General features: G+C 43.2%; 1 protein-coding gene across 2 annotated transcripts in view; it reads right to left on the bottom strand.

The window, feature by feature from the left end:
* STAG1 (STAG1 cohesin complex component) overlaps positions 1–12,975 on the bottom strand; it is a 128,075-nt gene that overhangs the window by 4,098 nt on the left and 111,002 nt on the right. For both annotated transcript variants that reach the window (XM_062498991.1, XM_062498990.1), the window contains exons 23-29: positions 11,654–11,828; positions 10,744–10,883; positions 8,980–9,081; positions 7,358–7,506; positions 6,217–6,345; positions 2,618–2,823; positions 321–492 (exon numbers count right to left, since the gene is read on the bottom strand). In XM_062498991.1, the coding sequence (XP_062354975.1) occupies positions 321–492; positions 2,618–2,823; positions 6,217–6,345; positions 7,358–7,506; positions 8,980–9,081; positions 10,744–10,883; positions 11,654–11,828 (1,073 nt within the window). The remainder of the gene's footprint in view (positions 1–320; positions 493–2,617; positions 2,824–6,216; positions 6,346–7,357; positions 7,507–8,979; positions 9,082–10,743; positions 10,884–11,653; positions 11,829–12,975) is intronic.

The following is a 12,975-nucleotide window of genomic DNA, read 5'->3' as shown; positions in this document are numbered from 1 at the left end:
TAGAGTATGTACAGGTCTTCCAAAGAAACAGTTACACGCAGTGTGGGACACAAGCACCCTAGGAGGACTGAACCAGAACTGCATGGCTACGCTATGAGATAGTTTTAACATAAGAAATTTCTACTATTACTTCATTACAACGTATTTTTCTGGGACCTGAAGATAATCCAAGTACTGCTGAGCTGTAGTCAAGGCATTTCCAGGTGGTTTTGCAAATCAACACTGCATTTCTGGAGCAACAGGCTAAGAGTATCACTATAAACCACAAGCAATTCCTTTGCCTGGCTGACTGTATTTGATGCTGAAATTCCAACACTTACTTGTGTAAAAAATCCTGTTCAGATCCCTGCTCCGACTCGTGCTCCTGGATCTGCTCTCCTATTTGTCTGGTGTTCTCTCTCAGGACAGTGGAGGTGAGCTGAGGTGTCTGCAGTGTCCCTGGAGTATGGATGTTCTCATTCCTGTTCAGCCAGGAGCCTTCCAGGCTCTCATCTGGAGAGAGAACACTGAAATCACTGCTAATTTCTGACCACATGCAGGGCAGCATTCAAACAAGTGTGCACTAAGGGATCACCTGGATAAATGCTTGGAATGGTAAGATTTTCAGTTCTAATTTTGGATTCTGTCCTTTTAAGTATTATCACCCTCTCTTCCCAGCAATAACAATAATTTAAAGGGAACACACACAAACCCCATTGCAAACAAAGTCATGCTGCAGCACAGCCTCAGCTGCTGGGTATCTTGAACATAAAAAACCAAAGTAATTCCCATTTCCTGAGTTTATAATTGGAGACTGGTAATCTCATGCACCTACAGCAACCAAGATATAGTTAAACACTAAGACAAGGTGGAGTTCAAACCCCAAAATCATCTTTAGAATTGTCAGAACCACTGGAATGGAGCAGGGAGGGGACACTTCATTCAGTGATAAAAATGAGATAAAGATGACTGAAGGTCTAGCTGGGATCCTGTGCTTATATTGGGAAAGGAGCAAAGCAGAGAGGAGGGAAGGACTTGAGAATGGGTTAGAGCAGGAAGCGTGCAGCCAGAGACACACAGAAAAAAATTCAGTTGCTGGAGTGAAAGAGATGACAAGAGAGATGACAAGATCGAAGTTTTACTAACAGGAAATGTGTGGTGAGAAAAGTAGATGGGGGTCTCCCTGGATCTGTTCATTCTTCTGTTGCCTTTTCCTACTTTTTAGGCATAAATGTTGTCAAAAAGGTGCCTATTTATTCTCAAATCTACCTTTGAATCATTTTTATGTTAGGGACTATTTTTTTTAAAACCTATTGATTTCCTTAAGGCATCGTGAAGAAATGCCACAGAGCACATCTCCTCTCAGAAGCAACAGGGAATGTTCTCCAAGGCAGTCTGTGCTGGATTCAGGTGAGAGAGGAACTAGAGGGGACTGGATATGGTTCCTTGATGCCACAGTAATTTCTGCAGCGATCTTTCTCCTGTTCTAGATCCTTTAGTGTGGAGAATTAAGAAAAAAATAAAAAAGGAGATTCTTAAATGGAAAGTGTTGGAAATCAATTCTCCCTTCTACTGATCACTGAAAGAGGGTGACACAAAAGAGCATGAGGTAAGCAAAGCCTAAAGACTACATCTCAAGCCTGAGATTTGCCTTACTGGGAGGCAAAGATGCTACTACACCTCCCAGGGTAAAAAAAATAAAATATATATATATAGGTAAAATACAGTGGAATAGAATGAAAAGGGCAACAAGAGGAAAGAAGAAAACCTCAGTAGCTGAATTCTGTGAAAATCTTGGCATCCTGAAAGAAGAAAAACAGTACCTGAAGAAAGGAGTCAGTATTTTATGTACCTACACTCGAGGCTGGCTGTGGGAAACCAAAGGACTTGGTGCAGGGACTGCTCAACACAAGCTGCAGTAGAGAAAGGATCAGGCTGAATGGGCAACCTTTTGAGGAATATTTTGGGAAATTGCCGTATATTCAGGCAAATGGGCACTAGATTACTTACTGAGGGGTTACTGTCATAGATACTGACCTTGGAAAAACCCCTGAAGTTTAAGATCCCACTTACATCTACTGTATATAGTGGATCAGCAAATTAGTATTCACAAAATCACTACATCACACAGACCGACCAGGAACAGATGGAGCCTTGTAAGAGATTTGCTATCACAGCTAGATTCCTGATGAACATGTCTAAGATCTCAGAAAGAGTAAATGCAGACAAAAACAAAAATGGTGTCTTTTTAGTGTTCCCCAGTGGCCCTGCAACAACACAGATCTGTTATCAGAATTTCTGCCTGGAACCTGCTCCATATCCCTGAGAATTAACTCCTAGAGGGAACCACAGGCAGAAACCCAGCAGTCCAGGAGTGAGAAGGAGCAGGTAACTTCACAAACACCTCCTCCACCAGAGAAACAGCTTTTAACTGTTCTGATTGCCAATTCTGGTCAAGACAAACAAGAACAGGGGGCTGTGGTGGTATTTCCCCTAAAGACACGCCAGGCCTGACAGAACCTGCAGAAGAGATGCCTTGGTTCTGCCACATCCAGAACGTATCACGTATTTCTGCATGAACTGGCAAACCCCGCTCTCCTGCATGTCTGGAATGCCAAAGCCCTGTGCCCTCTCTGACCTTCCACTCTCTTTTTGTGCAGGGGGGGTCGGCCCTTCTTGTTCCTCACGGAGGAGGCCTTGCTGCTGCTGCTGCCGCTGTTCACTGACATCCTGTCGTCCTCGCCGCCCGTCACCAGCGAGTTCCGGTACGAGATCAGCGGCAGCCAAACGTCCTCTCTTCTCTCCATCATCTGCTCCGTCAGGAACTTCTCCAAGTAGGTGTGCCTGGAAAGGAAAGACAGGGGGTACAGAGGTGCAGCAATCTCCCCACAGACACCTGGATATGGCCACTATGTCAGCAGCCAGGCAGCATCAGAGCCATTGCTGCAAGGATGCAGGATGTCCTTTGGCATCCTGGGACAAGAGAAATGGGCTAATCAAATGCAGGCTTTTATTTTTCCATACAGAATTTGAAGTCCTGGTCCACTGCCATGAGAAGCCAAGTGCACACGTGTTAACTGAAAGAAGGAACCAACAAGTCCCTCCTGGTCTGGAGGGCATAGGAACTGTTTTCTTTTTCTATTGATTATTTATTTTTGGAATTAGAAATGATCTCTAAAACGAACATGCAAATCTACATAAATGTGATTCTAGTGATTTTCAGGCTGCAGACCCAAACATTCTTAAGTTTGATAAGAGAACTCAGGTACTTCAGCATCACTTCCTGCACCCCTCAGTCACAATTTCCTTTAATACCATCTTGCCAGGTTGCCAGCAGTGGGAATCAGCTCCACACATTCCACATGGAAAGGCAGGGGTTTCCTCTGTTAGCTCATGGCAGCCCAGAGCTGTTACACAGCTCAGTTCCAGAACAGGCCTAGGAGCCACACTGCTCATGTGAGAATAACAATCACATGAGTTTTTTGATTCAATGAATGGCATAACTTTGTTCAAGAAACAGCAGGTTCCTGTCTACTGTTTTATTGAACATCGTCAATGACTCCTTCCTTCCCTTTTTCATGTGTATATTAACTCCCAAACCTGGCAGTAATGGGAAATTCTTTGTGTAATCTCTATTTTGTGGTACCCAACCATGCCACTTGAGTGTTTCATGGCTTTAGAGATTCAACCTGTAGAAGAGTCTTGGAAAGGAAGAAGTTTTTCTACCTCCAGTTTGTATTTATAGAACCAGATTGCATGTTTATGGCCAAATTGTGAAGGAGGAAAATGACACAACTTGGGAGTTCTTTGCTGCCCAGATACCAAACTTGGGACATCTTCTGCTGAGCATCTTGGGGGAGCTTCACACTGGCAGTTCTTACCAACTCTGAATTTCCATAAGTGAGAACACCATGCCAAGGCTCTACCTCACCTGACACTGACTAGTCAGTATCCAGTTGAAGCCAACTGTGTCTTTGAGAGAAATAAATGGAAATAAGTGCCTCCAAGGACAATCTCCTCTGTTCTGTCCTACATTAGTTCCTCAGGATTTCCCTGCCTTTATCTGCCTTAATGGGTTTGTAAGAGAGTGTTAGTAAAAACTTTTTTTCTTCAGCTGTATGAGTCTGGCACCTTACATGAACAACTTTATGTGAAATCCATAGATTTGAATAAATCCATAAATGGCTATCACCAGTTCTGAAGGTTCCTCATAAAATGAGTAGCCAGATTAACAGGCTAGGAAAATGAAATTAAATCAGTGTTGCTGCTTCACTCCCAAACTGGAAGCTTCTCCCTTTTCTAGCCCCAGAGAAAAAAAGCCAGCAGCCCAGCAGAAGGAAGCAGAAGCCCTGTGGAACAGCAGCATGTGCTGGACCCTGCCAGGAAGGGTGTTCTGGAGCAACACCCTGACACCTGCAGGCTCTTTGGGTGGATGATTTGAGGGTTGAGGCAGGGAAGCCAAGCTGGAGAACCTGGGCAGCCAGGCAGCCTCGTGTTCCTGAGACTGTGAGGGCTCCAGAGCACTTCTGGCTGCAGACAAGAGTCCATTGCTGAGTTTGGAGAGGGCCTCTGAGCAGGGAAGGAGAAGTGATCCCAAACATGGGAATTCTCCAGCAGATGGTGGTCATGGACCTTCCTGCACACAGGCAGTCCCTGTGGCAGGGGAGAGGTCCCTATGGATTGGAGGAGCTACAGAAAAGGGCAAACCCAGCATCCCAGTCCTGTTCTGTCAGTGGAGCACTCTGGGCAGGAGTGGAGTCACCTCCACAGAATCCTTTCTTACATGTCAGCAAGTTGTGCAGACCCTTCTCGTGGTCACCACAGCCCGTGAGGTCTGGGGCAGGGCTGAACTCATCCCAACACAGCAGTCTGGCACAGATCAAATCAGGCCCTAAGGGACCTATTTCTTTTCATGATCATCAGATTCAGCTGAGGTCAATAGCTCAGGTATAGATATTCCATCACAGCAATCCTTACAGTCCTGCAGGAGCAGTCACTAGTTGTGTATGTGGGCAGGGGAACCTTTGAGAAAGAATTTAAATGGCAACATGGAAGATGAAGGAACAAACTGTCCCAAGGAACTGAATTTCACTCAAAGGCTTAACAGGTTAAAAGAAGCTGTCAGGGACAGCATGATGTAAATTTCAGTGTCAACTAAAAACTTGTGGAAAGGATTACTCTAGTGAAAGGCTAAACTTCACTAAGTTCAACAGGAAACAGGCCAGTGGCACTGAGACCACCATGCAGGAGAATCTACAGTTCAGCTAGGAAGACAAGCCATAAAATCTTTTTATCCTTAAGTCCTGTCCTGAAGAACATGATAGAGGCTGACAAGATTGCAGGATAGAACACTGAAGAGCAGATGCACAAATGAAGTGCCAAGACAGCCTAACTGGTCATCCCATTCCCTAGCTTAACCCTCCTTCAGTGTTTGCTGAATTGAGAAATTATTGATACAATGAAAAAGTGAAATCGGTTCAAGTGTGTGCACATTAAGAATTATACAGTTATTTCTTACTGCACAGATAAAGCTGTAATGTTCATAGCTGTTAACCCTAACAGGAAAGTGCTTTAAAAAAAAAGTCTTCACAGAAAAACATCTGTCAAAACTTCACAGCAAGGTCTGACAAGAAAGAGTCAGTCAGAGGTCATTCCAGTTGATCTTTCTGACTAACACTCAGTGTGGTCACAGAATTGACTGGAAAGACACCTATAAACATAAATCAGCAGATCTGGCAACTGCACTTTTAAACTAGCCATAAAGTTTTTCAGTGAATTCAGTTCCACACTGGGTACATAGTACTTGGCTGATGTGTGACTGGAGTCCTCTTCCAATATATTAAAAGAAACAACAAATATAGGTTTACAATTTATGTAACTATACGACAGAAACAGCTGTTACTGCAGTGGTGACAGCCTGTTAAATTCACTGCACTGCTAATGTTTAATTTCTTTTCTTCTAGCCTAAAAAAGGACTTTTTTTTTCAATACCCCATGAGAAATTTTAAACGACATTGTTTTGGGAGGTCTCAAACTCACCTCATTAGTGGGTCTGATTTTTCTTTTCCCCTTTATTTTTATTACTTTAAAACATAAAAGGATGAGTAAGTGTGTACATGAAATGCCTCATGGCGACTTTCTGCAGCCCTGGTTAGATTGTAGAAACCTCAAAGGAGAGGTTTGAAACCCATACTGCAGGGATTAACAGAACACAGGGAAGAAAACAGCTTTACTTACACAGTCTTTTTGTCCTGCCGCAGGAGCTTAGAAGAAAATTCACTAAGCACCTCCAGGAAAGCAAGATTAGGAGGTGGATAGTCTTGTCCTTTCTGATTCTGGTATTTGAAGGCAAACTCTATGCCATCTCTACAGCACAAAAATACGAACATATTCAGACATTTGCAATAAAAAACCAACCCCCTCCCCCAAAAAAGCAAAAGAAAAACCCTCCAAAACCCAAGTAAGTTGCCCCAAATCTGAGCTGTGATGAAACTGCATCCTCAGATCCCATCACAAGGTAAACCCCCATTACTAGCAAACAGCTGCTTTTGGACAAAGGGGAATGCAGAGTTCCCTGTGGATTTGTGAGGCCCCCTCAGATAAGCACGTGGCCAGTGCCTGTAAGAGGCTCCTTGCCCAGTGTGGGAACAGGGCAGGTACAGCCCAGGGGCAGGAGCTCCACGGAACGTGTCAGATCAACGAGGGGCCAACCTCTGCAGCCAGAGCAGAGAACTGAGTCCCCAGAGCAAGGACACAGTCAGCTGTGCTGTCATCTGTGACTAAAGACAACCCTCCCTTCCCTCACCCAGCAAGGTAGAGTGTCCCCTGACTCCTGCCTGGCTGAGAACAGTATCTGGTGCATCCTGACCGAGCTGTTCTGATCTTGGTCTCAAGGACTGAGTCTCTGAGACAGAAAACCTTAGCATTTGAACTTTTTTATGTCATGGCAAAGTCATAATTTAAATTTAGCAGAACCTTTCCACACTTTTCTATGCAGCAGGTGCATAAAAAATTTAATTCCAATTTAAAAGCTTGCCAAAATATTTTTGGAGTATCTTTTTATAAAAGCCACTGGTTCCTCCAGAATCCACAGTGGTGTGGAACAAAGAACCATCCTCAATTGTTAGACACAACCCACTTGAGATAAACAAACACAGCCATGTCAATAAGCTCCAAGAAATAATCAGGTAGCAGCTAATTTGTTTCCTTTCTACCTACATACATGTAGATCCCTCCACTTAAAGTGGAAAAAACCCCATAAGTATTCCATGGCTTGTTGAGATTATGTACCTTATTTACCTTTAGAAAGGAAATGCCGAACAACAGTTTGAATCAGAAGTAGTATAAAAATCTAGTTTATTTACCACCACTCACTCACTTGTGTAGTGTGGCCACAGCCTCTCTTGTCTTGATCTGATCCAAGCCAAAAGTGAGGGCAAACCGCCGGGCCAGCTCCTTAATGCCACTTACGTGGGCAGATGTCCTGTCCAGGTTGGGACCTTGCTCCTGAACAAGCTCATTGAACAGCTGCAGAGAGAGTTCAGAGGTTGACATCTGTGAGCTGGGGAACACTTTATTGAGAAAGACTTGGGTTCTAAACCTGCTCCATCTGAGAGTGGCCTTTGCGATGACTTTTTGCACTGAGACGTAACAGAGTCCCCATCACGTGCCAGAATTTCTTCTGTCCCGCTGCTGTTTGCCAGCTGTCCCCCATCTTGTACTTGTGTGGAGTTATTTTGGTGGAATTCTGCACCCATCTTCCCTGAATTCCATCTATCATTCTCCCAACTCATCAAGAAGGTCTTGCATTCTTGTGCTGTTCTCTTAAGCACCTCCATCACCCATCAGATCAGGTGGTGCTTTGAATCTGGGGATCAAAACTGCAACTCTTCCACTGTAGCCTCAGTATTTGTTTGCCCAGCACTGCTGCCTCTAAGGCCCTTCCAGCACAGTACTGCTTTTCCAGCCAGTTCCACCTCTCCTGGCACTGCCATTTACACCCCATGTCTCACTGGTTGCTGAGAGTATCCTGGCAGACAGTCCCAGTGACAATATTAAATCAGGCTGCATTACAGCGACTGTTTCTCTCATCTCCACAAGCTCTGTTACCATGTAACTAATGACAGCAGCTTAATTTGACAGGATTCCTCCTTGACAAATCCACACTGGCTGCTACCTATCACGAGGCACTTGCAAAGAGCTCCTCTCATTCCTTTTTTCACTGAGATTTGTCAGCCTGACTGATCTGTGGCACCTGCTTCCTCTTCTCCAAGTTCTACAGACAGGGGCTGCTTTGACACTCCCTGATTCTTCTGGAAGTACATCTGTTTTTCTTAGGCTTGCACAGATCTATCCCAGCTTCCAGATTGCTACAGGAAATGCCTTAGGAAGGAATTTTGGGAAGTCCAGCTCATTTGAGAGCATCTAATTAGTAGAAGCAATTTCTCTGTGCAAGGGCTATAGCTGGTACTTCAAGGGCCTAAGTGGTATTTAGTGCACTTTGTGCTGTTGGCTGACAGATTTCATCACCAGGCAGTAATTTACGGTTGATGTAAAGCAAATTTTTCCAGGAAAAAAACATGTCTAACAGTATTGGAAGACTTAATTACCTTGAAATTTGAAAAAATCATCAGAATTTAGACAAAGTATAAGGAAGATGCATTATTTCAGCAAATGCTAAGAAGAAAAAGCCATCCCAGTTCTTCTTGTTGACTCGGGATCAAGAAATAAATGCCATGAATTGGCTTGGACCAAACTGCTCCAAGGCTCTTCTCTCCCTCCCTCCCATTTTGATCTGCCCAAACATTGCCAGTGTGGGTCTATGCAGACAGAGATTACTGGGACAAGGAGCAGTGACAGCCTGAACTGGGGAGCAGGAAAATGAAGAAAATGTCCTAAGGAAGCACAGCATTTCACCTTCCCTGTAAAGTGCATCAGAGGAAATCCTAGCCATGGATTTTTGCAGTGAGGCATTGCTAACAAAAAAATCAATGCTCTTACCTGTTGCAAACTGAGAATGAGTGTCTTTGCACACTGGATTTTATCAATTTGCCTGGTTTTGCTCAGGGTTTCCTTAATGATATCTCCATAGTCATTGTAGTACTAAGAAAAAATGTGAAAACAAACACAAACAAACAAACCTTTAAATCAAATCTCTTATACAATTTTTTACAGTTTTCCCAATAGAAAGATTACTTGTAATTCTTGTTTTGAAAAGGCAGCAGTTGCTCAAATCCAGATTTTGGTGAATGGGGGACAATGTTTCAGTATCAAAATTTAAACTGAACCCTGTGATAAGGTAGGGAACTTCTGTATTTATTATATTTTGTAATAAATATGCTGAAAACAAAAGAAAAGAGCACTTCCTGCCTCAAACTAAGCACCAGATGAAGGTGACCCATGTCTGCCAATTCCAAGCAGCAACATGACATTGATCCAACACCCCCTTAAGAAGCAGGTGTGAACAGACACCAGCACAGAGGTGTGTGCTCCTTGTACTCTGAGGGGAAAGGAATTCACTAAAGCCAGAAAATAGAGTAAGGAATGAGTCAGCATGGAGTGCTGTTTCTCTTTATGTTAACAGAATGGTTGCTGAAAGCCACAGCCTATGGTGCTGCCCCATCTGGATAGAAAAGCTGTCTTATCATTACAAATTCTAAGCTGAGAATATATTTTTTTTCCCAACAGTATTCTTTCAGATCCATTGATATTTCTGCATTTGTAGTCACTTATTTTCATTCCCTCTAGAATACTGTTTTTGCCTTCCTTGGTAGTAATTTAAATTACATTTCTCTCCCTCTCCCCCAGTTTTAAGAGAAGGAGGGTGTGGGGAGAGGAAAAGCCCAGCCTGGAGCAGCAGGTAGGGAACTCACCTGGATGGTGACAGCTTCAGTTTCAAACTCCCACTTTGGCAAACAATCCCTAAGCAAGACTAACCCTGAATGATGGCTACAGTATATCCTGGGAATTTTATTGTGCTGTGTGTGCCTGACGAACAGGAGGAGAATTTCAAGTTAAAACCCTTTATGTTTCACATCAACATCTCAAACGGTGTCTAGAGTAAAGGACCTGCTCTGTCCTCCAGTTCTTCCCCCTGGATTGTCACCTCTGTGATGAGCAACCCCCTGCAGGGACAGGTGGGACAGGACCTGAGGGGTCATTGGCAGGGCTGCTGATGTGCCTGTTCTGGCAGGTAAACTCCCATGTACTGGGGCAGCAGGAGCTGAGGTCCTTCTGACCTTTACTGGACCTCAAAGCTCTGTGGAAGCAGGGAAAGTTGAGAAGATACTCTGTTACCCACTTCCAGCACAACCACACAGAGCTTTATTTCCTGCTGTCCTGTTTAAACCAAGCTCCCCTCACAAGAACCCTCCTGCCTCATGGCAAGCACCAAGCCTGGGAGACTGACAGTGGAACACGACATCAACAGGTAACTTATTGGGGATTCTAGAGATGAATCTGAGGAACAGGGGAAGAAATACTCTGTAGAGTGGAGCCTCTCTGGAAATTCTCAGCACCTCAGGATCAGCTTTCAGTGCTGCCTTAAATAAAGCACATGGGTTACAAAGAGGGTGAGGTCAGTGCTTACTGCTGCTCAGTGCCAGGTGTCACTTAGAAAGGAAAAAGTACTACACAGGATCAAATAAAGCTGAAAAAGCTTTCAGGAGTGTCTGGGCTGTAACTACAGTCCTGGCAGGGATGGCAGGAGAAGCCCTAACACTGCAGACTGGCCTCAGTCAGGACAGGAGGATGCACGGCCTGTACCTTCATATAGTGTTTGAAGATATCTGCTGCTGCATGCATGTCCACAATGTCATAAATTATCAGCTTGCTAAAGGCAGCCAGAAGGTTTCTTCTCTTATGTAAAGCTTCTATTTTGTTGGCTTCATCTTCTTCATCTCCCTCTGAAAACATCATCAATAGCAGAATGTATGTAAGCAACTTAAGTTTTAAAACAATGTTATCAAAGGGGAGCTTTTAGAAAAAAAAAAAAAAAGAAAAAAAAAACCATTTCTTGAACATTAAGCAAGAACGATTGTTGGAGAAAAAGCTAAAATGAAACATGGTAAGTGTTGAGTCCCACCTACTTCAAAACTTCCAGGGAAGTTTAGGAACATGACACACCACTGACCAAGGCTGCTCTCCATAGTCCTGAGGAGAACCTGAATATAATCCTCATGGAACTGAGTCATTTATTTCCTATACCTTGTGAAAGGCCACAGTGAACACCTGCTGAGTGCTCTTGCTTAACTTCTCAAATGCAGGACATTCAGAGAGGCTCCATTAACAGGACTAAGCCATAAATATTTAACAAAAGAAAAATCAGAAGCACCAGTACTTCTGCATGCCTTGGATTTTCAGATGTGAAATCAATGGCTGTGAACAACAGGAAGTAAAATCCAGTTTTAAGAAGCATTAACATTGAATGGCAATGACATAAGTATTAAGCCCCTATGAAAGACTTCACTCTGTGAATGAAAAATAAACTACACAGATAAGATCTTAAATATAGTTATTACATAATAAAAGCATATTCCACAACTTATATAAGAAACTTCAGAGCAGACACCTTCCAAAAATAAAGTAAGAGTACTCCTGAAAACATATGAACAAACCAATCAGAAAATTCTCTTTTCTTTCTTCTGTGTTTGTTATGAAAAGAAGCTAAACATACCCATGCTCTGATTTTCATCATCTTGGTCAATAAACACATGATCCATCACAAAACTGAGAAGTTCTGACTGGAGGCCTGAGTCTGGATTGAACACCAAAGGCTGGAGCCCTTCTCGACCTCCTGTCATCAGCTGGTGACTAAAAATCATCAGGAGATCACAGAGCAGCATGAAAGCCTGAAAGGCAAAAGAGAATGAATGCAGTGAAAAGTCAAGTAAGGAGAACATAAAATACCATTGATCTAATTTCCAGATATCCTCTGCTATTATTTAACAGCTTCTTAAACTGTTCTCAGGTGTAGTTGTTTATGTGCTGTGAAAAGTATTCCATAATGGTTTCCTCTAATTTGGAATGTTGTGCCTTTGCTTCCTAGGTCAGGAACTGTGGTTATTACCTTCTCCATGTCCCAGATGACCCATATTAAACTTCCATTACTTCTCTATGAAAAGAACTCTAAAGCTACCTCTGGCCTGCAGTCAAATTTGTAGCACAGAGAACACACCTCTTTTGATAAACAGTCAAAAAAAATCAAACAACTGAAAACATGAACATTGAGGGAAATTCATGCTGAGTCATTGTCAGACCCCAAAAATACAGACAGCCACAGCAAGGAAATTCTTGCAGAATTTCATCAACAGCTCTTGCAAAAAAAGAACCAGGTTTGTCTGCACAGCTTTCAAATCCAGACAAAAGCCAACCTGGGAAGAATTGTCCATGATTTATGCTCATTACCATTACAGCCTCACTACCTGAGACAGGAAAGAAGGCAGCTGTCACTACCTTTCTTCCAAGGGCTCATTCCTGCATGACAGTGACACTGTGTTGCCCCCAAATGGCTTTTGCTGGCTTCTCACAGTCAGCTGTCTGCATTTGATCACATTCAGCACCTTTCACAGGCCTTTTTATTAATAGCTTCTCTATTTTTAACCTCAGGTTCTGAAAACTTTACAAATTTCCAAAATAAAATCTGTAAATGCTGACCTTCCAAGTGGCTTCCTTATTTCTGGGAGTATGTTATAAAATCTGAACGAGCTACACCAAGCAAGAACAGATGCAAATCATTGTGAATTATGTTCTGTTGAGACCTTAGGAACAGATGTTGCTATTTGAGATTTTTCTCCCCTTGATCCAAAAGGCTGTGATTCCTTCCACTGATGATCTCACCTGCTCTAAACTCCCTTGATACTCAATAGAACTGAAGCTCTTCCTAATGCAGACCTCTAAAAAAGAACAGATGAGTAATGCACTGCTGGTGCTGAGTTCTGTACAATATAAAGGCAGCAGTGGGCTCAGTAACAGGATACTTATTTCCCTCAAACACTC

Source organism: Cinclus cinclus, chromosome 10, assembly GCF_963662255.1.
Source record: "Cinclus cinclus chromosome 10, bCinCin1.1, whole genome shotgun sequence".
NCBI lineage: Eukaryota > Metazoa > Chordata > Aves > Passeriformes > Cinclidae > Cinclus > Cinclus cinclus.
This window is presented reverse-complemented; position numbering and strand designations above follow the sequence as displayed.